The 22,993-nt window shown below is 43.5% G+C and overlaps 1 protein-coding gene and 1 long non-coding RNA gene across 3 annotated transcripts; one reads left to right on the top strand and one right to left on the bottom strand.

The window, feature by feature from the left end:
• SIVA1 (SIVA1 apoptosis inducing factor) lies at positions 2,740-14,034 on the bottom strand. 2 transcript variants are annotated; one of them, XM_021400901.1, is made up of 4 exons: positions 13,840-14,034; positions 13,566-13,757; positions 12,827-12,983; positions 12,113-12,344 (listed from the first exon to the last, which is right to left on the bottom strand). In XM_021400901.1, the coding sequence occupies exons 1-4, from the start codon at positions 13,955-13,957 to the stop codon at positions 12,287-12,289; spliced, it is 525 nt and encodes a 174-aa protein (XP_021256576.1). In that variant the 5' UTR covers positions 13,958-14,034; the 3' UTR covers positions 12,113-12,286. The 2 variants fall into 2 exon arrangements, with proteins under 2 accessions (XP_021256577.1, XP_021256576.1); XM_021400902.1 differs by lacking the exons at positions 12,113-12,344; positions 12,827-12,983 and adding an exon at positions 2,740-3,421.
• On the top strand, positions 14,113-22,976 carry LOC110400749. The gene is made up of 3 exons (XR_002440048.1): positions 14,113-14,199; positions 16,331-16,466; positions 18,095-22,976. It is a non-coding gene; the product is annotated as an uncharacterized LOC110400749 (long non-coding RNA).

The following is a 22,993-nucleotide window of genomic DNA, read 5'->3' as shown; positions in this document are numbered from 1 at the left end:
TGGCACTGACAAATGTCATCATGTTCTTCTATTATGTGTTGCAGCAAAGATCTTATGATCCCATTGATCTGACACCTTAATTTCTTTTTCAGTGTGTGTTCCTATACCGCATTTAGTCTGCTGTTGGCCAGGTCACTGGTCTTCCATGTCACAGGCTTCTCCTATATTCCCTGATGCTTTTTCTCTACTTCTGCTGATATACTGGTAGCAGTTTCTTCTAGCCCCTATTTCAGCAGCCTTCTTTGCCTTCGTTTTTGTACATGGGCAGAATGCCTGCAGACATCTTCTGAATTATTACTTGCCTGATCTCATGCTTAAAGCTGTCCTTGCTGTGATGTCCAGTCAGGTATCCTGGCTGAGCTGTCCTATCTTCTTCCTTCTCCCTGTTGCATTTTTTTTATCTGGTTCCAGGTCCTTGCCCCTGAAGTGTTCGCAGAGTTCAGTACTGTGGGGTCTTCCCACCATTTTGCGGTGAAGATGGTGCATGCTGAGTGCTGCACCTCCTGTATGCAGCACGTTGCTCACAGGTGTGTGCTGCAGCCCGGGAACCTGATTGTAAACTCTGGCTGGGAGAAAACAGGAGAAAAAAATAAACATTTGCAACAGCATACAAGTAACCAGTGGTTCTGTGTGCTGCTAACTGCAGTCTGGAGACGTGGTCATCTGAGCGCTGCTCAGAGCATGCGCTGCTGCTTGTGCTAGTTGGGGCTCAGAGACTTTGGACAAAGGCAGCAATTCTACAAATTCCATTGTATATTCTCCTGAGAAGTAACCATCCACTACAGTCCCATCAGGCTTGACAAACTGTTCTTTCTCTAACCTGGGAGAAGACCACTGTGCTTCAGGTGCAGAGCTTTGATTGCTAAACGGACCTCTCGCCTCCCGCAACAAAGCAAAGTGCTGCTGCTTCAGTTTTCTTTCTACATCATCATCTTTCCAGGAGCTCCGCGTGCTCTCCAGCTGCTGCGCTGCTCTCACGCAGGCCCCAAGTAGTATTGTTTGGATTTGCTCCCAGTTTTCCAACTTAGAGTCTGTTTCTTTTTCAGATGGGAGGTGAAAACTCTCCTTGATTGTTTGAAGTTGTCAGATTTTTACCTCCAGCAGCAGGACTGACTGAGGATGGAGGTCACATCTGGGAACGTAAGCCCCGAGCAGCTGGAGTTGCAGAGGAGAAGCTCGCTAACATGAAGCGCCTGTGAGAGTTGTGGGGGTTTCTGCCTGAGATGTTTGGGAGTCGGTAAGTTAGGAGGAAGGTTTGATTTGCTTCACTGTATCTAAAAGAGCTTTGGAGGTAAAAACACATTTGAAGAAATGAGCATATGTGAAAGGATCTTGTTTCTTCAGCGTTGCAAATGAGTGTGTTTGTCTTCCACTTTGAGCTCAATTTTCTTAATAACAGGGAGGTTAATTGCCACTAGAAGTAAAACGAAAAGAACATACAGTGCCTATAGCAAATGAGAGCTTATTATCCCAAATGCAGCTGAGTGTACAGACGTTTCGTAGTTCTGTCTAATGGAACATATGTCGCATTCTAATCAGGTGATGACTGGTTGCTCTGTGTTTGAAATCATTTTAAACAAAGGCGTTTCATTACAGTAGTCCCCGTGTGCCTTTTCCCTCTCCTTTGCCTTTATTTGTTGGGTTCTTTACTGCTGATCCCCGCCATGGTGTTGTGCACGCGGTGGACTCTCCCTTCAGGACCAGCTGAAGGACTTTGTGTGCGATGGCACCGCTTACCTCTGCGGCTTTTCAGAGCTCTCAGCTCAGTTCTCGGTGTTTCCCTCACCAACGGGCTGTTTCATGGGGTTGTCAATGCTGCGGCTCAGTGCCTGTTCCCCTACAGATGGCCATTCTGAACACCTTCCTGTGTTAAATGTAAGCCCGGTGATCCCATTTGTATGATTTTTTTGCAGTTTTTAATTCACGTCTCCTATCCTATTGCCACACCTGTTGTATTTTGCATCTCCCTTGGGTCTTTGTTTGTTTCGAGAAGACTGCTGCCCAGGCTGCTGCTGTTATGTTTCCTCAATTCTGATGACCATTCTGATTCTGCACATTTTTTAAGTTAAATATTCACCCCACAGAAGAGACAAAAATTGTTCTGAGTACAAGAGTGAAAATTAATCACAGAACCAGATGAGATGCAATCCTACCACACACGTTGTGATCTTTTGGTTTTTTGTGGACTCTCCACCGTCTCCATCTCTTTGCATTATTGTGTTCTGGAAATAGGAGAAAATGTGTTTGGATGTAATAAAAGTCTCTGTCACTGTGAAGGTGGTGGCAGGTTGCCCAGAGAGGCTGCAGAGTCACCATCCTTTGAGGTGTACCCCAACTGGATACTGGAACTCTGAGCACCCTGCTCTTGCTGACCATGCTTGGAGCAGGAGCACTGGGCTAGAAGGGCTCAGGCAGCCCGCAGTTCTCTTTAATGCTTTATTTAGGTGCTCAGTTTGACAGCGTGTACTTTAGTGAAGGAGGTTTTTCATGCATTTTTCTCTCTCTGGTATGTATTTACATCTTAAGACTTACAAGACCTGTAAACTTGCTTTCTTAAAAGCTATGTGACCTATCACTTTCCATGCTTTGAGGTGCTCCTGGTAGTACAGATCCCACACCTTGCTTGTTTTGTCATTTGCCCTGCACCTTTTCCTGCCCCCAGGCCTGAATGTGTTCAAATGGCTTTTTTTTTTTTAATGATAGCAAACTTTTCTAATGTATTTGCTAAGTTGATGATTTTAAAGAACGTATGGATGTGCAGAAGGATCAGAACACAAGCCCCTTTATGAGTTTCCATAACGAAATTGGAGTGATACTATTTTTAAGAAAGATGGCTGCTGCATGTAGTTGACTTTCCATATATTTTCATCTGCTATGATTTTTCCTTATTCTGCTGTTACTGGGGAAATGAAACTAACCAGGAAACTGTAATATCTGGTGACAATCCAGTAATGAGTACAAAATGAAACTGAAAGCGAAGTGGAAAGAGCAAGGTGGCTTGGTGCAGCCGCAACTGGAAAGTTGCAGAGGAAGATAAGTATAAAAACAAACCAAAAAATGTACTCGCACACGGGTGAGGTTTTCATAAATTTAATGTATAATTAAGATAAAGGGATCAAACTTAGTCCCTCCCTTTAGCTGATTGTAAAAGCTGAAGTCGCATTGCCTTTCCAGAGTTTTACTTTCTGTGCTCATTTGCTCAGCTGTTGAGGAAGAGGAGATGAAAAGTGACAGCTTGTTATTTAGAACGGCCTTCCTTGCATTTCTCCTGCTTCCTTGGCCACCCCCTGGTTGGTTTTCTGTCAGGTAGTTTTGAGAAACCTGTCATTTCTGTTCTTCCTATTTGTCACAGGTAGGGAAGCACTGACACTGACTGCTGAAGTTTCTGGGCAACGGAGGCAATGGTGTCTGTGGTTCCTCTCTGCAAAACAATCATGTCAGCTTTTCCTTAAGAGCAGTGCTGGTAACTCAGGTTTTGTTAGCAATCTCTCGCTAGTGACAAAACACAGGCACATGTTACAAGAAGAAAAGGCATCAAGGATACTTTCAAACATGAAGAACACCCTAGATACAAAAAGACCCATTTTTCTAACGGGTTCAGCTGAAATTCATGCAGTAGCAAGATGCGTGTGCGTGCATGTATAAGGAGCATATGATACGAGTACACAGACTGGTGGAGGCCCTGAGCGGTCGAGAGCTGCTCGAGAGGAAGGCTGTAACAGCACAAAGAAGCTTCCAACTCCCATCTGGAAAAATCCCCCACAGGAGCGCAGGCAATGGTAATGCCATCTGTCTGTCTGCTGCAGAGCACATCTCTCTTGGGAACAGAAAAAAGCTGGCACATGGAGGTGGGCTCTCACTTCCCCACTACACCGAGACCAGTTTTCTCTATGCTGTCCCCTCTCCCCCTTTGCCTACTTCTAAGTTAGTTTTGTCTGAGTACCACTACTCTTCATTTTGGCTTTTGCTGTTTTCCTTATGTTACCTTCCTCATTCCCATTTCTTTGCAGCACACAAGAAACAATAGTTTTCTTCCTCCTCTTTTTTTCCCCTACCTTCACTCATCCTTTTTTTTTGTGCCTTCTTAGCCTGTTTCAGACCCGCAGTCCCTTCTAGAGGGTGTGTTATAAACTCATATAATATATCTTACTTTAAGTAATTAATTTCTCTTGGGCAGTGCCCTGACCTTCAGGTCACTGCAGAGACTTCAGGAACCCCATATACAGCTAAGCTCCACTATAAACGGTATAAAGAAGCTGCAAGACCTCTTGCCTTCATCTCACACAACTGTGGATTAATAAGAAAATGAGTTATGGTAGTTAAAGGCTGTCAGGCAGCCTATGGACTGGAAGAAGGCTCTGACCATGGGCTGCAGTCCCTGCTCTGCTCATCTGGGTATGATGACTTTGCTACAGGATGTGCAGTATTGAAGACAGTAGAGTATTGAGCCTCAGGCATGGATTGAATCTTATTTGGATACTGCAGTTTCTTAATGTAGTAATGGAGTGAGCTGAATTCTGTCACCTGCCCAAATCCATTGGACCACTCTAGAAACCTCAAGGATGGAAGTTTACTGTAGAATCCTGCCCTGGTGCATTTGGGCATGCCCTGTTGGCACTGCCAAAGTCATTAAAGTCATTTGCTATTCCTTTTGATATTTTCCATGTCAATTCTGCTGTGTAAGCACAACTAAAAATCACTAGGGCAAGAAGAGGAGGTAACTGTAACCTTTTGTCATTCACTCCTTTTCTTTAACAGACTTGGAAGAAGTGTTAGTTGCTTTACAAGAAATCTGGTCATTCCTCACCACTTGGCATCCAATTCTATTCCAGAGTAAGAGTTCCCTAAATTGTGTGATGCTAAACGTAAAACATCTGGGAAAAGCAAAAAAGAACACTTCTGCATCCTTTATCTATCTGGGTTATCTTTTCATTGTGGTATGAACTACAGATTTTAAGCTATCCTACCTGCAGTTAAATCCCTGATAAGACATTGACTGAGAGTCATTCTCTTTAATTCTTTCAAAATGCCATGAACTCCTAAGAACCCTTGTAAATCTGGAAAGCTAACACCAACCTTCTTCAGCACGCTCAAGTTCCCTGTCTCAGGCTGCAGCCTGCACATCCTGCTTCAATCTGCTCTTCCAGCGCCATGAGAAGCCTGCAGTCAGACTCAAAAAATAAATAAAAAAAATTAAGCTCTTGGAACACAAGACTTAATCATGTCCTTTCCCATCCTGCTTCTGCTGAATGACTGAGGCTGTGTTTGGCACCCCTCCCTCATTATCCCCTGGGTACCCACTGATCTCATTTTCTAAGAGGAACTGTGGGGAAGTCCTGCCAGGCAGCTCTGCGGAAATTGCCCACAGAGGGAAAGGAAGATTCAACACCCTATTCCTGGATGATGCGGTCCCATCCTATAGTTACCCTGCTTGGCTCCAGCCAGTCTGCAAATGCAGCTTCAAAACAAAATCAAGACAAAATATTGTATATATCGTCCCACCACACACACCTTATTTAGGCAGCTAAGTGAAATACAAACATATGGACTCCATAAATTCTTCTGTAAATGGCTTTATGTGAAACACCGAGCCAAAGCAATGGTTATCGTTAAGCTCTGACAACACTAGGGTGTAACAGCTTGTATGCAGGACCAGATCCTCAGCTGCGTAGCCCTGTTTGCTCAGTGACACCGGGCTGATTTACAGCAGCAGCAAACACAATGCTTTGGGCTTTGTGTTAGTGCACTCAGCAAGCTGCTCTGCAACCAGCAAGGAATCCACGCTACCCTCCTGAACAAGAACTTTAAGAAGCGTTCTAGCAGCTTGCTGAACTCCCAGTGAAATGACGTTTTGTAGCATTAGGAGAAGAACAATAAAGGATAGCAAGTCTCCCAATAAGCATACAACATAAGCAGGAGTGTATCAACAGCTAAGCAAACCTGACTAAAACAACTGAAATAAAATACTGCTGGAGACAGGTTTAAATATAGACTGACACAAGAGCATGCGAAGATCAGTTCTGCTGGGGCAAACTTGTCTCTCAGTAATATGAAATAGCACAGGGAATGTTATAGAAAACTACTCTGACACAAAAAACAACAATCCTCCCAACCTACTGCATATTTTTTTTAATTAATGGTAAATCTTTATGTGTAATCTAGGTGTTTCAAAAGCATTCTGAACAATAACAAACCACATCACATTAAAATAAGGCCCAAAATAAGTATCTTAAATTGATGTCACACCTTACAAGAAGCTCAGTTCATAGCACTTTCACTTGTGTGGCATCTGACCAGATTGCCAAAAACCATTCTTACAGAGCGCTGCAGGGTACTATAACTTCAGTGATTCATACATGCAGCTGTTGGAACTGCTTGTTGGGTTGTGAAAAAACCCACAGTGCCAAGTGCTGATCTAAGAGAACTCAGATCTCCATCAGCCCTCTTGGCTCCGAGCAGTTACTGAACAACAGATGGTAGCATGAGTTAAGCAAACTATGAAAATATTCTGAGTGGAGGAATAAAGTTAAAAGCCTTGCAAGAACTGAAATTCTCAAGAAAACGCAGAGAACAAATGTTGAAGTTTGAACTAGTTTTCATATGCAAGTGATGTATGCCACTAAAAACATTAAGAGGCAGTCTCATTTCTGAAGCACTCATTGTGAAAGTTCGCATTTAACTTGGACAGAAGACACTACCTGTGAAACTAACACTCTGGAAGCTTCAGATAAAGTCCAAAGTCACACCTTCTGCATATAAGCTGTGTTTGCACTGTAAAGCACAACTGAAGACAATATCTGGAACTAAGGAAAAGATGAAAGAAAATTACATCATTTTACAGTAGATTACAAACACCATCAGCAAGGAAGGGACAGCATCAGGAGCTCAGCTGATCTCTTCAGGAGAGACAGAACTACAGCAGCAAATGGAAAATGTATTAGTGTGAAGGTGGATAGAAGTGCAGAAGTCATTGCCCTGTCTGTATCAGTGGTATCAGCACGGAAGGGACAAAGTAGAAGAGAGATGACAAATGCAGACTCGACACTATAAGCATGCGTGGAATAAACAGTGGGAGACTTGTGGCAGTAAAGAATGAAAGCCCCTCTCATTCGGTTTCCAATAGATTCTCATTCTTGGTCTCATTAAGACAGTACACTCATTGGATGGGTGAGGACTAAAATAATTCAGGGAGATTTCAAAGGCATTTTCTGGACTTACAGATGCTCGTGTTGAAGAGTGCTGATATGAACTCGCATTAACAAAGTATTTTTCTATGCAACTTCTTTACTCCAGACTATCGCTGAATTACAGAGCTCTTGCACTCTTGTCAAAACCTTACCTAAACACACAGGTATCTCAAACTCCCTCTGTATGCAGTAACACATGAGACTATGTTCAACTGAGACCAAGTTGTCTCATTCCCAGAGAATGGAAGACTTGCAGAGCAACCCTGAATTTAATTAACTCAGCCGAATATGAAATATTATGAAGAAAGTGCCGGAGCTGACTTTTTTTTTTTTTTTACATTTTTGTGACAAGTCCATCAAAATTTGCACCCTGAATTTCCTTTCAGCTGTTTTGGTTGTTTTACTGTACCGCAGTAGTTCCTCATAGTGTTCCCCCAGCCCAGGTTTCTAACTTTATTTTTCACTAGGTTTAAAGCTATTTTCAAATCTAGTTTGTGACAGTAAATAATCTTGATATTACGGAAAGAGATATCAGAACAATTAGATTACTCATTTAGCAAGATATTACTCAGTGCAAGAAAGCGTGGGAGAATCAAGCTTCTGAAATGAAACTCACTGGGACCAAGATAAAAAAAATTAATGCACTTTTATGTAGGTAAGACACTCGTTTGAAAATTTAACCCGTTCTATAGGCTCATGAACATATACTCTGCCAAGTCCTGTGCTCTACAGCACAACCCATCAAAATGCATCAGGATATGAGTAAGTTTCATCATACAAGTACTTGCAGCAAAGTAAACAGGATGCAAGAGTGGACGTATTCAGACCACATGTCCTTTTACCAGTTCCTCATTTCTAAGGGTTAGCAGCAGCCGATGCGTAGAAGAACAGTGGAAGAATGGAGCAGGTCAAAGAGTTTCAGCGGTACTACAAATTCTTCAGTCTTCAAAAGCAGCATATGTGAAGACTCAGATGTACAACCCTCAAATACTCGTGCTTGTGACAGAAGGCCACAGTCATGTCCTATCTGTGTAAGGGGGAGGGCCAGGCTTCCTGTCTGTTAGCAGCACCTCCCTGCACTGCATGATCTTCAGGACAATCAAGCCTCTGCGTGTAGCAGCACTATCCCTGCATCTCATGCACCACGGTGGCTCTGCTCTTCCTAACACTGCCCGATGCAGCTCTGTGCCTTGTGTGACGTGCCCACCAGGGCAGCCAGGTTCTTCTCTGCAAAGCTCTTTGCTGTCATGCTGCCCCCAGCCTGCACTACAGGAGTTGCTCTGCCCCCGGCGCAGCACTCTGCCATTCACCCACTCAAACCATGTTTCTCCAATACAGTTTTCTAGGAGAGTACTTTGGAGAACGGTTGAAAGCCTTGCTAACGTCCTTGCTAACGTCCACTCTGAATTTCCGGTTATATCTTTAAACTGCTACTATATTTTATAAATAATTGTTTTGCAAGCCTTTGTTTTTATATGGAAAACGTTTAAAAACAAAAAGAAACCTAAAACTACTGGTACAACTATAGCCGTACCGACCAAGCGGCAAGGATTGAAACACAACTTTAGGGAGAATCTGTGCAAAACTAACAAAGTAATGCCACCGTGTGGCTGCAGCACAGAACTTCTGAAAAGCTAAGAGAAAAGCACTGGCTGCCCGTTTCACCCAGAGGCCTCTTGTGCATTTTCAGGATTCACACCTCCCAAACCAGGGGCCAGTGTTGGTTACATCCCTTGTACATCACAAATTCAGCAGACTTGAAACATCCCTAGAGTGCTGCTGTCCTTAGCATCTCCTGACTAGCAGATGGAGCACAGAACAGTACGCATAGGCCAATCCTGACCAGATTAGCTCATTTTCAGACACAAAACTGGGCTCTGTGACACTTATTTCACCAGTAATAACATACAGGCCTCAAAAGAAGTTCTGTATCCATCCAAATCATTACTGCAGGCTCTTTTCACCCATCAACATAGTAGCTCCTCAAAGAATCACCTCTGCTCTGAATGCCACGCAAACTGGTTTTTAGTACTTTGTGCTGAATAGGAGGTGAAGAACATACATTAACAACAGTAAAGCACAGTATAAAAAATGCTTTCCTGTCCAATGTAACAGGTGATTTCTCTGGCTCTACCATGCGCTCCACTGACAGCACAACATGCAGCTCAATGGCCAGTGACAACATGCAGGGGTTTCTGAACAGGCATTGAAAAGACAAAGAGAATAAGCTCAGACCTTCCAATCAAGGATTCTTCTCCTTCATAATTCATTGCTGTAGGCAACACAAAGATTAAAAAAAAAAAAAAAAAAAAAAAAAAAGCTGCCAGTCCTACCTCCTTCTGGCTATCTCAGAAAAGCAAAACAAGAGCTGGAGCTTTCACGCATAGCGAGGTTTTGAGTCTTTTGAGACATATAAGCACAGGAAAAGCAGTTTTCCCACACATTCTGAATCCAGATAAGCAAGTGAATTAGTAATCACTAAAAAAACCCAGAATATTTCTTGCCTGCACAACACACTACTCCAATGCAAGAGCATCCCTACTCCTTCCATTCTTGTCCTGGTTCTACCCCTCCTGCTTTTTTCTTCTTCTAGCTCCTCACTGGGCATCAGGTGCCTGTTCTAACGAACAAGCATCTTCCAGAGGGCTACAGGGTAACGAGTTTCCACCAGGAAATCCATGTCACTGGTTTAGAGAAGACAGCTTTATATGAAACACAGCAGTGACTAAATGAGTCCAAAAAACACAGCTATCAACTACGTTGAAACACAACTCATTTCTAAATGTGCCTCATCTCCTGAGGAGCCTGGAAGCAAAGCGCTGCCTTCAGTCTCACACTCAGGAAAGGATGAAGAAAGCAGAAACACATCAAGGTTTCAGCCTAAGAAAAACACCTGACTGAAAAACATTGTTGTCACCGCTTAGAGCTTCAAGTGAAGCAAAGTCAAGGTATAAAATTATTTCCCCAAACTAACATTTCAACACAGCAGCTACAGATTCTTACCGCTCATAAAGCTCAGCTTTGTGTCTTAAGACTACTACCATAGGAAAAAACATTTTTAACTGCCCTGTGAGCTCCGACTACTGCGGACTGCACCAGAGTTCTGCCATCATCCTTCATCTGTTACCGTTTTGAAGGAATAGATAACACTGGAATTACTGCACACTGGCAAAGGCTTTCACTACTAGCTCACTCAACAGAATCAAACTTGGTTACATTTTGTTTGTTTTGAGGGGCAAACAGTTGCCCCTCAAGACTGCAGTAAGAACTAGTAAACTCTCTCATTCAACTAGCTACAAGTTATTCAAACAAGGAAACAAGATACATGATTGGGCAGATCAAAGGGATCCCCCTCTAGGGGGCACAAACGATTTCTAAGTGTCACTGTGCAGTTACATGAGGTATTGCTCTGTGTCTACATTGTCATTCCAGGCCTCACTATGGTTGTCATATCCAAAGCCAGGCCATGCGCAGCTAGGAAGCGTTGCTATTCAGCGCCAGCTAACAGCCTGTCCTGTGTTACAGCATTTGGACACTACATTGCAGTGCTTCAAAACTGTGAAAATACGCAGTATGGAGTCTCCAGAGAGACCCTGCTGCAGCCTTTCAGTGCTTAAAGGGGGCTTACAAAAGCTGGAGATGAACTTTTTATAAAGGCGTAGGACAAAGGGTAATGGCTGTAAACTGAAGGAAGGTGGGTTTAGATTAAACATAAGAAATCCTTTACTCAGAGGGCAGCAAGGCCCTGGCACTGCTGCCCAGAGAGCTGTGGGTGCCCCATCCCTGGAGGTGCCCAAGGCTTGGCTGGATGGGGCCGTCGGCAGCCTGAGCTGGTGGGGGACAACCAGCCCATGGCAGGGGGTGGAGCTGGGTGGGCTTTAAGGTCCCTTCCAACCCAAGCCTTGCTATGATTTTATGACCTTTTTCCAACAGCATTTGAAATAGAGATGCTCCCCCATAAGACAAAGTTTCCAGCTGAGCTAACATCACGCAAGCCTCTCATTTCTCCAGACAGAAGTGGTTAGGGTGGAGGGAAACAGATAAGAGAAGGTTTCTCCACACAAAAGATACTGATTACAGTTGAGAAGACAGGAAAGCGTAAGTGGCAGACTTTGCTTTGGGAATTCAGGGAAATATTACGGGATATGGAGCTTGAGTTAGAACTTTTTTCTCTCCCACAGCTGTTGCAAAAATAGTAGAAGAAAACTATTTTGAGGGGACTTCCAGTAGTACTTAATGACTGTCGCACCCCTATAGCACAAACAAAACTAAGCAAACCCATCTCTGCTACGACAGCAAAGGAAGATGGGGAATGCCAGTTTGTGGAGACATGTCCTCGAGCCCTGAGCATTTTTCAGACCACTTTACAAGCTATGTCTGGGGGCTATTCAGGACAATATTAACTTCACAGGATAGATGGTCAACTCATACAAATAAGCTGCTTTCTAAGAAAGTGACCTTATAAGGAAGGTGCAGCAAAAGTAGTCTTTGCCACATAACTATTGTGTTTTCTTTTGTTTTTCCCCCTCAAGAAATCCGTAGCACCAGCTCTCTTCTCTATCAAAGAGATTATTGAAATAACAATTAAAACCACTCAAGCTGTCAGTAATGATAAGATGTGCAACAGTTTATGAAAATCAAACAAGAAATTAGCAAATTCTCTATTTGGAAAATCCTTCAGGCATGGCTGACTACCCTAACTAGTTCACAAAGTGTTTTGTGTTGAAAACAGATTTACACTCACCTGGAAGCACAAGAGGAACACACGATTTCTATTCTGATCCACAAAAACAGTGTCCTGATATGAGCAACAGGAGAAGCGACACTGAATTCTGTGTAACATGAGGAATACAAGTAGGAGCACAAAGCAGACCATTCCAGACAAACATGAACAAAGCAAAAGTTGACTCAAAACAACCCAGAAATCCTCAAAATATAAAAGTTTATTTGACTACAATATTAAAAAGTACAATATAAAGATATAAAACATAGAAATTCCATAATTAATTCACAGTCTAAAAGGATTAACTGACCAGCCGTAAGAAGGAGACATCATGAAATTTACAGGCATCTTGCTATAAAGGCTATTTCATCAGGTTTCAGACTTGAAATATTGAACAACCATTGCAGAGAACTTGCTCACCAACATCACCGTAACTAGGAGGGGAAAAAAAAGAAGAAAAACAGAAGAAGAAAGTCAGAGTGTGTCCACTATTCTTGGAAAACAAAAAAGAATGCCATTCTGTTCCATTGGGAACTACAACCACATGATTCACAACACTCTTTACATTACAGAACCCTCAATGACGATATGAAAACCTTAAGGTTACTCTCTGGGAGTGTATTTGCTCATCACTGGCCAGCATATTACGTTGCTGGTGAAAAGCAAGAGGAATGTTTGCCACCTAGAGCATTTAAATGAAAAGCTGAACTAGGCTTTCAATTAAGATCGATTAAACTACTTCACACAGGCATTTCATTTTCCACGTTTCACACAGTTTTATTGCTCCTAATTCAATATCCAAGGAGTTTAAGTCAATTGATGTATGAGCTAGATGACTGCTGGGGCTTCATAAACTACAACAGATTGTCAGGGTGCACAGAGTTACAAGAAGCCTGAGAACTCCAAAGGCACTTACTCAGTGATGGAGCACAAGGAGCAGGTAACGGCATTACAGCAGCTGCAGACCCTGCTGCAGCTCTGGCACACGAACTGGTCGCACTGCGCACACGCTTCCTTCACTTCAGCAGCTCTTACACAGGAGGAGCAGGCTTTGGAAACTCCCACTGGCGGAACTGCTTAGAAATAATGCAACTAAGAAACTAGGAAAACAGAAAGAACCAGAGAGCTCTAAGAACAGCAGGAACTTGTTATCTCTGCTTGGTATTACAGCTGTGGGCAGCAGTGCGCTGAAGCACACACCTGCTGACACCAGCACAGGGCCCACTGCTCGCAGCGGCCATAGACTCACAGAATGACTTAGGCTGGAAGGGACCTTAAAGCCCACCCAGCTCCACCCCCTGCCGTGGGCTGGCTGCCCCCACCAGCTCAGGCTGCACAGGGCCCCATCCAACCTGGCCTTGGGCACCTCAGCTCTCTGGGCAGTAGAGTAAAGCCCTCTGAGTAAAGAATTTTTTCCCAACGCCTAACCTAAATCTTCCCTCTTGTAGTTTTAAGCCATTCCCCCTTGTCCTATCACAATCAGACCGCGTAAGAAGTCGGTCTCTCTCCAGCTTATAACTCCTAGAAGGAGTACTGAAGGCCACAATGCAGCTCCCCCAGAGCCTTCTCCAGGCCGAACGCTCGCAGCTCCCTCAGCCCGGCTCCACAGGAGAGGTGCTCCCGCCCGGCCCCGCTCCCATCCCCTCTCTACTCACCCCGCTCCGCGGCGGCCGCAAGCCTCAGCAGTTTCCCGTCGGGCCCGATCAGCAGCTGCGCGCTCCGCCGGCGCCCCGTGTTCCCCCCAGCCGGCTCCGGCTCCGGGGAGCGGCTGGCGGCGCGGGGCGCGGCGGGCCAGGGGTTCTCCATGCACGCCTGAGCGCCCCTGAACAGCAGCCGCCGGGTGCGCTCTGCCGGCGGACAGGAGAGGAGGGTTACGGGCGGCCCCGGCCCCTCACCCGCCCTTCACCTCTCCCCCCCTCCCCGTCTCACCGAAGATCTCCCGGCGGTACTCCTCGCCCCGCACCCCGCGGCTCAGCTCCCTCAGCCCCACGCGGGTCTTCAGCTGCAGCGGGGCCGCCTCCCCGAAGGGGCACGAACGCTTCGGCATCGCCTCCGCCAGCGGCGCCGGGCCCCGGCTGCGACGGCGCAGCGGCCGCGTCACCGCCGCGCGCCCAACGGCGGAGCGGGGCGGGAAGCGCTGAGGGGCGGAGCGGGGCGGGTCGCGGTGCTCGGCGCTGAGGCGGAGCTTCGGTGCTCGCGGCCTTCGTAACACTCCCGAAATTCCTCGATTCCTCGTGTTATCGGTGTGAATTCCTTTCCGACCCAAAGCGTTCCGCACGGGGGCACCAGGTTGGGCTCATTCGGGTTTCAGAGGCTGAATGTTTTAGTTTCACTAAAACCACCAGGTTTCCTGAGACTTTCTGCTTTTATTGTGCGATGTTGAAGTACTACAATTAATTTCCTGTTTAACCATAAGCTTGCTATAGCGGTCTTCTTATCACACTATACATTAAGAGTCACATTCAATTCAAAGTATTCAACCCTCCACGAGGATTCTGGACAAAACCACAACCGAGTACAGGAGGGATTCTTCCATCGATGAACACCAAAGCCACGCTTCATGGCAGTGGCTGCTGAACTGCTGCTGGACTGCAGCTCTGATCACAGAGATTTCATACAGTTTAGCATGGATTGTTTTCCACGGAGTTATCAGCCCAAGCTTTGGTCTGTGGACTGGAAGCTGCAGCTGTAACGCACAGTAATTTACAGAAATGCCTTCTATGCTGCAAGGTCTGGCTGCTGCCACACACAGCTGCAAAGATTGCTACTCTGGCTTTTTCTGCATGTATTGTAAATGTAAGCGTAAAAATATTCAACTGCTCATAGAAGACCTGTGGTCTTTTCTTTATCCCTCAGGAATTTCTATAAATGTTCCTTCATCATCCTACTGTGATGTCCCTGAAGCTCTGAGGAATATCTCTAAGCTGAGGAACATGAGACAGTGGAAATGTAAACAGGGTCAGACAGTGCCTCATCAGGACAGAGAGCAGTGGATCACATGTGTTCATGTCAAACGATGGAGATCAGCTGTCTGAGAGCTGGATGAGATAGAAAGAAAAAATGTTAAAAGCACTACTCAGCTTGGAGTGCTCTGAAGCTCTGACCTTAGAATAAGAGACAGATTTGAAAGTGAGCAGCATGTGCTGTGATTGTGCTGCTGGAGCTGTCACCTAATGGTAAATTTAAGGGCACTTTCTCTCAGGGCTGTTACATTTGCAACCTGCCATCACCACCCCATTTCAGGGCAAATGCAGAAAGCTGATTGCTGCTGAGTCGGCTGAGGGTGTTGACAGCTCTTCTTTAATTGCTCTGCAAGCCTCAACCGTAATAACATCTGTTACTGATCAGATATTTCCTATTTGTAAGCTATTAAGGCAAAATGGTTTTTTTTTCAGTATCAGTGTATCATAGCGTCCTATAGGGAGAAAAGTGTTTCACCTGCTGGTCCACTGACGTGCTACCCAACAGGATGGTTCCAAGTACTTTATTAATTTCAAAGCAGTACGCCTTGAGGAAGATCCGCTGGCGATTTGGAAGCAGAAAAAAAAGGCTGAGATCTGATCTGGCAAAGACTGTTGGCACTGAGAGTTCATGAAAATTAATGCTGACAATCTCCCACGTTAGTTGAGCAGTTTGCAAGTTGCTACACAGCTCTGGAATATGAAAAATCAGCCCAAATGGATCCCAAACCATTAATGGTAGTTGTGAAATTTGATAATTTTGGTTTAACCTTGAAAACACGTTTGTAAAAGAAAGAGAATATAAATGACAGTACTTTTCTTGCTACTTTGCTTCTGTTGTGCTTGTGTGAATATTACAGACAAATTGCTTGGCTGATAGCTTTCTCTCTTAAAACAACAAAGAATACTGCATTTGAATTTTTTCAATGGTTTCCATTTCCAGTAAGCAAATTTAAAGAGCAAATAGACTAGGCTATGCTCACTAAGTCTATCTCTTCTAATATTCCATTTCTACCAGTGCTTTGAGAAAGTCAAGGCACACACAGAAGGATTCTGGCCATAGCTCACCTTCAAGGCTTCTTGCAGTTCAGAGTGAGTCTAGAAATTTTCTGAGCCAAAATTCTCCTTTGGATCTTAATACTTAACAGCTGTCAGTAGGCCCAGTTATTTCTCCCCCATGTGTATTACTGCATCCTTACTGACACTGCCAATTTATTGCCTGTTAGGTAGAGTGAGAGCCTCAAAAATACGCAGCTGTAGCTCTTCCCAATTTGGCTTTTAGATTTGACTTTAAACAATAATGCAGCAAACACTAATACCTCACTGCTCGCCCCGCTTCCTCAGGTTACCCATATATCATCAAAATGCACAGACATCTTTCCTGAACCTGCCTGAGGCCAGGCCTCAGGGTCACCATCACCTCTTTGTAAAGACTTAACACCATGTTCCTTTCTTTTCAGACCAATTTAAATCAGTACCTCACATCTGGACCTGAACTACAACAGACCTTGTCTACAAAACAAGCACACTGAGATTTTCAATACTCCAGTAAGCTATGAGAGAAGATCTTTTTGATCCATCTGTAACACTATGAAGGTAAATGTTTGCCTGTCTACTAGTGCTTTCAACTACAAAATACAATTTTTGTAATTAGGAACAATCAGGTTGACTGGAATAGAAATCATTGTAAATTACAGACATTGTAAATAAGGATTATATGTTTTCTTAAAAGGAAAAGAACTTAGGTGCTTGGAGAATAACAAATTGAGGAAAAAATCAGCTTGTGTTTTAGGCACAGAGCCAGTCAAAATATTTAGAATGGCTGACCTGGATTTGTGAACCTCAATTTTCATCGGTCTTCAGTCTTCCTGCCTATGCTTTGTTTTGCAAGCAACCTTACCACAACAAGTTAAATATTCCATTTCAAGAACAGGTGGCAGAAAAAGAGCAATCCAGAAGATTACAGTAGCTTTTGAGTTGTTCTACATGCCTCCTAGTAGCCTCCTATATGCATCGGAAGGCCTTGAAAATATTTTATCCTTCTCACCAGCTCCATTTATACCAAAAGGACTCCTCCCCATGTAACTCTAATTACGTTCCTTGTTTTGCTATTATTACATTCTTAGGCCATTTAAAGAGAAATCAGAATGTTATATCTGGAGGTGGGACTCTGCCTTTCACACTATTTCATACCAGGAGTTTCCTTTTAATTTGTACTGACCGAAGGAGTGGATTTTGGCCAATTCTCTCATTCTTCTCATATGTTTTCACGGTAAAACGGTGAAAGGAATATTCTGTAGAGTCTTTCAGGTAGCTAACAATTGGCTGCAGCAGTTGGCTGCATGGCAGCAGGCAGCCTGTTTCAGCAGGTGAAGTATCAGGCTGCACACACATCCTCTGCGCGGGGCTGAAGTACAGCACTGCACCCCACGCCCTCAGTCCCACAGTGCTCTTCTTTCTGTGATCTGCAGTATGCGTTCAAAGATAAAAAGCCTTCTTGGACAAACCTGCTTTTATTAGAATGGCTCAGCGCTGCTTCCTTTCTTCTGATCCCTTTTATTCTCTTATCATATAGTAGCACGTCAGCCTTAGCAGACAACATGTTTACAACTCATATCAAAGGGCTGCATACTACCTGTTAGTGAGTGCCAGCACACAGCTGCACGTCATTTTGCTATGACTAGTTAGCGACAGAGTTCGTGTCCTAATCTTGATGAGTTGCTTCACACATCAAAACCTGTTTGATAAGCCAGTGAGGTGCAGGATTAAGGCTGAAGCATGCTTCTGCTAAGCCAAGGTTCTGCCACCATGGTACAGCAGCCAATGCCTTCACTTAAGTTTGTGTGGCACAGTTCTTCTATAGCGTGCTAGTAAGAGACAAAGCAGTTCTGCTCAGTAGATCAAAATCCTCAAAGGTCCCACTTACACTAGAGGGCACTCTCAAGACTGTAAACTGCTAATGCTGTTGGAAAGATGTGCATGTTCTACTGCCAACAATGTACAAAGGGGCTGCTTTCCAGTGCTCCTGCTCCCAACCTTTCCAGTTGCATGTCTTCTTTCCTGCTGCGCATGGTTTCTTTTTATTTTTCCTCTGTCCAGTTAATCTGTCAAGAAAAAAAGACAACACAAAGAACAATACAGCTGGGTATGAAACTGAGCCTACTCGCACACCACATACTGAATGAAGTATCCACTAGCAATGTATGTCCATGTGTTTTGTGCAGATTTAACACCGTGGCATCTAACCACTCCTCGTGTCAGGCTGAATGAAGGTCTGGATGTGAAAGAAGCCCCATGCCTACACCTACCAGAGACAAGGTGTTCTAGTTTCTTCCACTGCAGGTGACAATTTAATCCACTACAGGTTGTTCATTTAATTCTAAGTGATTGTCCAAAGAATTCTATGTCCCAGAAGTGCTATTCCACTACTCAGTGTGGATTTGTGTGGGAGAGGCTGTAGGTACCTCTGCCCTTTTGCTAGTTCCACATAGCACAAAGCATCCTCTTCCTCATACGGCATGGGAAGCTCCAGGAAAACCCTTCTGCCTCCACACTGCACTACATCCAGACTGCACCCAGTCTTGTTATTTTGCTGTGGAATGATTTCTTGCTATAAGACAGCTCCCTAAAACAGTCATCTGGAATAACTCAAGATTCATCCATTCAGCTGAAAAGGACGGTGCCAGCACATATTGGCAAAGAAGCTGCTTCTCTGCGCTCACAGGGCATTACAGATGCTTCCACAGCAGCAGCTCACAAAGTGTATTTATTTTAAATATATGCGTGTGTCTCGTTAGTCCTGGACTGAGAAGATCTGTCTGGAAAACAGAAACTGTACAGAACAAAGTGAATGTCCAAGCAGTGCCAGGATAACATGCCACAGCCACAGTAACCATCACTAGGGCTAATGTAAAAACGTTCTTAGTGCAGCCTTTTAGGTGGAAATCTGTTTACATTTGGGAAGCCTTCGTGGCACTCATTCTATCTCTATGCTCTCTGCTGAGCAGCCTGCATGAGTGGTGTGATATGAGCTATAAAAGTAACGTTCAGTACTAGGCCTACCATCCAGGGTGCCAATTAACAGACTTCGCATGCTGCTGGCATGTTTCCTCAGGATGGAAATCATCAGTACATTTTATGTAGGGCTCAGATTTCCATCAGTACCAGCACTGTCTTTTAATCATGTAGTCTAACGCAAATCAATCGCTAATAGACAAAATGTCTTATCTATTTGTAATGCTTTAGCTAGCATCTTCTATTTCTTCCATGTGACCTTGTAAAATCTATATTTAAAAGTATTCTATATTCTATATCTATAAGTATTATATTCAATATATTTTTGCTCAGTACGTTCCTGCCATTTGTATGCATAGAAATTTCGGAGATGCTGATGTGACAGACAACAGTGCGTTCTTCTGTTGCACCTTTCCCATCTTCAGGATGTGGAAAAACCTCCAGAGTGCTGGCAAAGATATTCAGTACTGTCTCTGTTTCAAATCCTGTTTCTTTATCGCTACCTAGACTCTAGAAAAAGCTACCACATAAATATATCACCACTAAAACCGATGGAAAGGTAAAAGTGTAAGGTTGGCATTGAACAACTGACAGTCAATGGAAGAGTAGCCTAATACTCTTGACAATTCACTGCCCCCCAGCTGCTTGTCCCAGACACTGGTAGCTCTTTCAGCTGAGTTCAGCACCCAGCACTGCTCTGCAGGACAGTTGTTGTTTTACTCCAATGTTAGTTCTTCCATCAAATTGGAGATACTTTTTTGTCCAGCTACTCAATATAGGCAAGCAGGGATCACTGATGGTAAATTCTTGTTTGTGTAATGTATATGCTCACAATCAGTAGACCAAATCCCAACCTAAAACATGGTTTTGATTTCCTCTTTACCTTTTCTAGTGATCTTCTTTAGAAGTGATAAAGAGAATCTTAGCACTGTTCGAGAACGTCAAGGCATACCTTTTGTGAACTTCTCCAACACGTCTTCAAACTATATTTCATCTGACCCAGATGTGACTACAGCTCTGTTAGTAAATGTATAAACAGCATTCCAGAATTCCAAAAGAATGGGTGCTTGCAATTGCAAGGCAGGAATAAATGTTTCTAATAAATCTTTCAAGTTTATGTGAGAACACAAAATGTAATAATACTAAAGGAGGCAGTGAAAAAATTGTGCTGGCAATCTGAGGATTGATAGTCTGGACTTTGTATTCTGCATATGGCTTTCCTGGCTGGAATAACTGAAGCAGAAGAAAGCTGGAGTACAAAATGCAAAGTTCAGAAGTTGACCAGCACTGCTGAATTGTAATGCTGTAGTACACCAATTAAGCAGTAAAGTTGTAACCATAGTACTGATGTACATGTAACTGTGCACTGGGACCATTGCTACTCTTATCCGTAACAAGGCTGATTCTTAAAATAAGTGAGGCACATCATCCTGCTCGTTTCTCCTTTTCTTCTTCACCCATTTACCTAGGGCATAACACATGTCATTCCAACAGACACCAGTGGAAAGAGCAGACATTCAGCATGAATGAGATGTACATCTCACCAGCATTAGTAATGGGAAATAATGGCCTTCTGTCTCCTGGCAACTATCCTTTTCAGTATAGCCCAGTATGCTGTTTGCTTTATTCAAAATGGGAATGCATTGTTGGTTCATATTCAGCCTGGTATCTGCTGTAAACCCCAGGCACTATTTAGTGAAGCTGCTTCTCAGCCAGGTGCTTCCTAGTCTGTACTCCCACTTCTCCCAATTCAAAATGTTTTTACTTGTCTAAGGACAGGTTTCCATGCATGGCAGTGCACTGCACTACTTCATGAATCTCAGTGGAAACATGGCTGTAAATACAAGAGGTCTGTGACTGGGACTTTCCTCTTCAAAAGCAAAGAACACCATTAAATATCTTTTTAATGACAGTGATTGGTACTTCTCTGTATTTATCAAGTTTGCCACTTTGTTAGGTGTCCCAAAGGCTCATTCCAGCACCCCTGCATGGGAGTACCTTTATTTACAGGCCAGCTGGGCTTCCATAAACCTCACTGGCAAATATTATTTCCACATACTTTGAATACTTGGTATCCTAAGGATTTCAGCAGCCACCAAAAACTGCCTGACTACTCTGTCACTTACCAAGCACTGGAAAGGTATCTCCGAAACCTAACACTGTTTGTCTGAAGCACTACTTGGAGGCCTGTAATGCACACTCAGTGTACTTACTCAACTTCTAAAAGGAAACGTCTGCCAAATTAAGGGTACAGTATTCAACACTTCAAAAACATTCAAATGTGTGGTTTTTTTCCTGAAAAAGGCATCTCCTTGCCAAAGACAGTTGTGCAGACAGTGTTAAAGTGCATACTATTTCCAACCACTGCAAAGTGCAGCTGCTGGCCAAATTCTGATACATTAAAGGAGGTTATAAACAGTACATGTTTACAGAACATCTGCTTTCATCTTTTATTTTTTTCCCTCTTCTGGACAATCTCATAGGGCTGATGAGCAGATATTTAATGCAAACACTCTACTGCAGAAACAAATAGATATTAACAATGCACAAAGGTGTTTCAAAACAACTAATTTCTTGAGAGTATATAGGATATTAAAAGGCAAAATCTCTTCAGGTTTTACTTCAATACCTCACTATGACTGATATCCACGTGGATGATATTTTACTTTTGACCAACAAGAAAGAATTCAGGCCCGCAAAAGAGTCAAAGCAGCAGAAAGGAATTTCTGCCAGTTGTTCCTGACCAACACTTGTTTGGGAAAGAAAGAACAAAGTTCTCACCTCCACGAAGCAGGCTGCACAAAGCATTTCTCTGCACCATGAATCCTGTGTAGTACAGTGATGGCCAAGCAGCCTCCATGTCTCAGGCATCCTGTTACGGACTGGCGACATGGATCTAATGAAGACATGAAACCTGCAGTAACAAACTCATCCAAATTTAGCAGCCAGCAATCCACAAGGTACTCACTTAATACAGTGCCTGTATCACAAATAAGGATCTCTTCTACACATAATATGGCTGTATTTTCCTTCTTGCCTGAAGTCTAGCTACAAGGGTTATGTCAGCTCATCATTTTTGCCAACATCCAGAACTTGAAGTCGGCCCTCTGATGGAAATGAAATGTGTTACTGTACAGGAAAGCGGGTCACTTCCATGAAGTATAAGGAGAGGGCTAGGGCTTGACCCCACATAAACTACTAGAAGTGAGTAGGAGTAAGGAAGTAATGTATTAATTGCAGCACTACAAAGGCAAGATGTCAATCTCAATTTTGCCGTTGTTCCCATTTTTTACCATCCTGCCTACCTTCCTTCCTCCCTCTCAGCCTAAAGACTCTACTATTCAGCTGACATACAACAGATGGACCAGCAACAAAACAGTGTTTTCCCAGTGGGTGATTTCAGCAGAGATACTTACTTGGTTGGTGCTGTTTCTTCTCCCTTTTGCCTTGAGCAATGTTAGTGTCACATGGAGTTCAATCAAACTGCTTCAGATGCTTCAGCTACCAATGAAAGATCATGCTACATGAGTTTATATATAACTGATGCGAACAAAATGAAGAAACAGTCAATGAGCAGTGCAGTTCTCATACAACTCCTAGACATTGCTGTTGAATTGTGTACTAACCTGCTCTTGATTACTGGACAGGCCACTTACCTGCTGTTCTCTTCTAAAATGGATGAGAGAAAAAGTAATTTCTATCAAAGCTTCTGAAAAGCCCTAACAGGACTTGTTTGAAGCCCTTCCACATTGTGGAGGTGATAAAGATGTTATCCAAGTCAGTGTCTACCATTCCTTTCTAGTACAGTACTGTTGAAGAGCTATGTGGAGATTACTTCAGTTACTTCGAGACATCTGCTATGGAAAAGCTTTTTTTCCCATCAATTAGGAAATCTGCAAAGGAAATGTTTTTCTTCACTGTAAAGTCACTCCTCATCCATGTGAGCTAACTAAAGGTAACTAACCCTGACTCCACATTGGTAAAGGTGGACTATCACTCAAGTTTGCAAACAGGAATCTGATAAAGTTTACAGAATACATTAGAAAGTCCAAACACTAAGAACCTTTTTCTCAGAGACTGAAAGAAAATATCAGTTCTTCCAGTAATAC

Source organism: Numida meleagris, chromosome 6, assembly GCF_002078875.1.
Source record: "Numida meleagris isolate 19003 breed g44 Domestic line chromosome 6, NumMel1.0, whole genome shotgun sequence".
In the NCBI taxonomy this organism is placed as follows: Eukaryota; Metazoa; Chordata; class Aves; order Galliformes; family Numididae; genus Numida; species Numida meleagris.
This window is presented reverse-complemented; position numbering and strand designations above follow the sequence as displayed.

Excerpts from the sequence above, each read along its gene's own strand:
- SIVA1 (XM_021400901.1), bottom strand. The coding sequence starts at position 13,957 with ATGCCGAAGCGTTCGTGCCCCTTCGGGGAGGCGGCCCCGCTGCAGCTG. Across the intron at positions 13,758-13,839 it reads GTACCGCCGGGAGATCTTCG|AGCGCACCCGGCGGCTGCTG; the intron begins GTGAGACGGGGA and ends GTCCGCCGGCAG. Across the intron at positions 12,345-12,826 it reads TCCTTGTGCTCCATCACTGA|TTACGGTGATGTTGGTGAGC; the intron begins GTAAGTGCCTTT and ends TTCCCCTCCTAG.